Here is a 685-nt window from a genome sequence, read left to right as displayed (position 1 = left end):
CCAGCGCTCTGAGCAGCTGTGCTTCCCTGAGAGCTGACCCGTGTGCGGACACCACCATTCTTGTTCGGTCCCCAAACCCTGAAACTAGACGCTATCCCCATTCCTGGGGGGTACGGGGGTCACAGGATTCACTCTGACCTGTGGCCACATGGCTGGCAGCTTCAGACTGAGGTTTAACCCCCGTCTGGGCCCCAAAGCCCAGGCTCTCTGTGGTGAGTCCCACGGTGGCAGCCGCTGAGAGCCAGGAAGGAACGGAGGAGGGAACGAGCAGGGGGTGTCTCTCTCCCAGGGGACAAGGCCCAGCCCCAGAACCTCCAGTGCTTCTTCGATGGGGGCGCCGCGCTCAGCTGCTCCTGGGAAGTGAGGTCCGAGGTGACCCGCTCTGTCTCCTTCACCCTCTTCTACAAGCCCAGCCCCAACGAGGGGTGAGTGTCCCCGTCCTCTGTCCCCTCCCCTCCTCTAGGCCGTGCCCTCTCCAGGCCTCCTCCCGTCTCTGGGTGCTCAGCAGTGGCCCCAGCTCACCCTGAGGTCTCACCCCTCCGACGGCCCCTTTCCCCTCCTGCCCTCACCTCTGCATCACCCTCAGGGAGCAGGAGTGTTCCCCGGTGCTGAAGGGGGCCCGCGGCCCCTATGTCCACCACCGGTGCCGGGTGCCCGTGGCCGACCCCCAGAACCACAGCCAGTA

At 65.5% G+C, this 685-nt stretch overlaps 1 protein-coding gene across 1 annotated transcript in view; it reads left to right on the top strand.

Moving 5' to 3' along the window:
- CSF2RB (colony stimulating factor 2 receptor beta common subunit) overlaps window positions 1-685 on the top strand; it is a 14,756-nt gene that overhangs the window by 7,102 nt on the left and 6,969 nt on the right. The window contains 2 exon segments of the mRNA XM_006757460.2: window positions 290-425; window positions 587-682. Of these exon segments, the coding sequence (XP_006757523.1) occupies window positions 290-425; window positions 587-682 (232 nt within the window).

Source organism: Myotis davidii, unplaced genomic scaffold (assembly GCF_000327345.1).
Source record: "Myotis davidii unplaced genomic scaffold, ASM32734v1 scaffold514, whole genome shotgun sequence".
Lineage (NCBI taxonomy): Eukaryota > Metazoa > Chordata > Mammalia > Chiroptera > Vespertilionidae > Myotis > Myotis davidii.
This window is presented reverse-complemented; position numbering and strand designations above follow the sequence as displayed.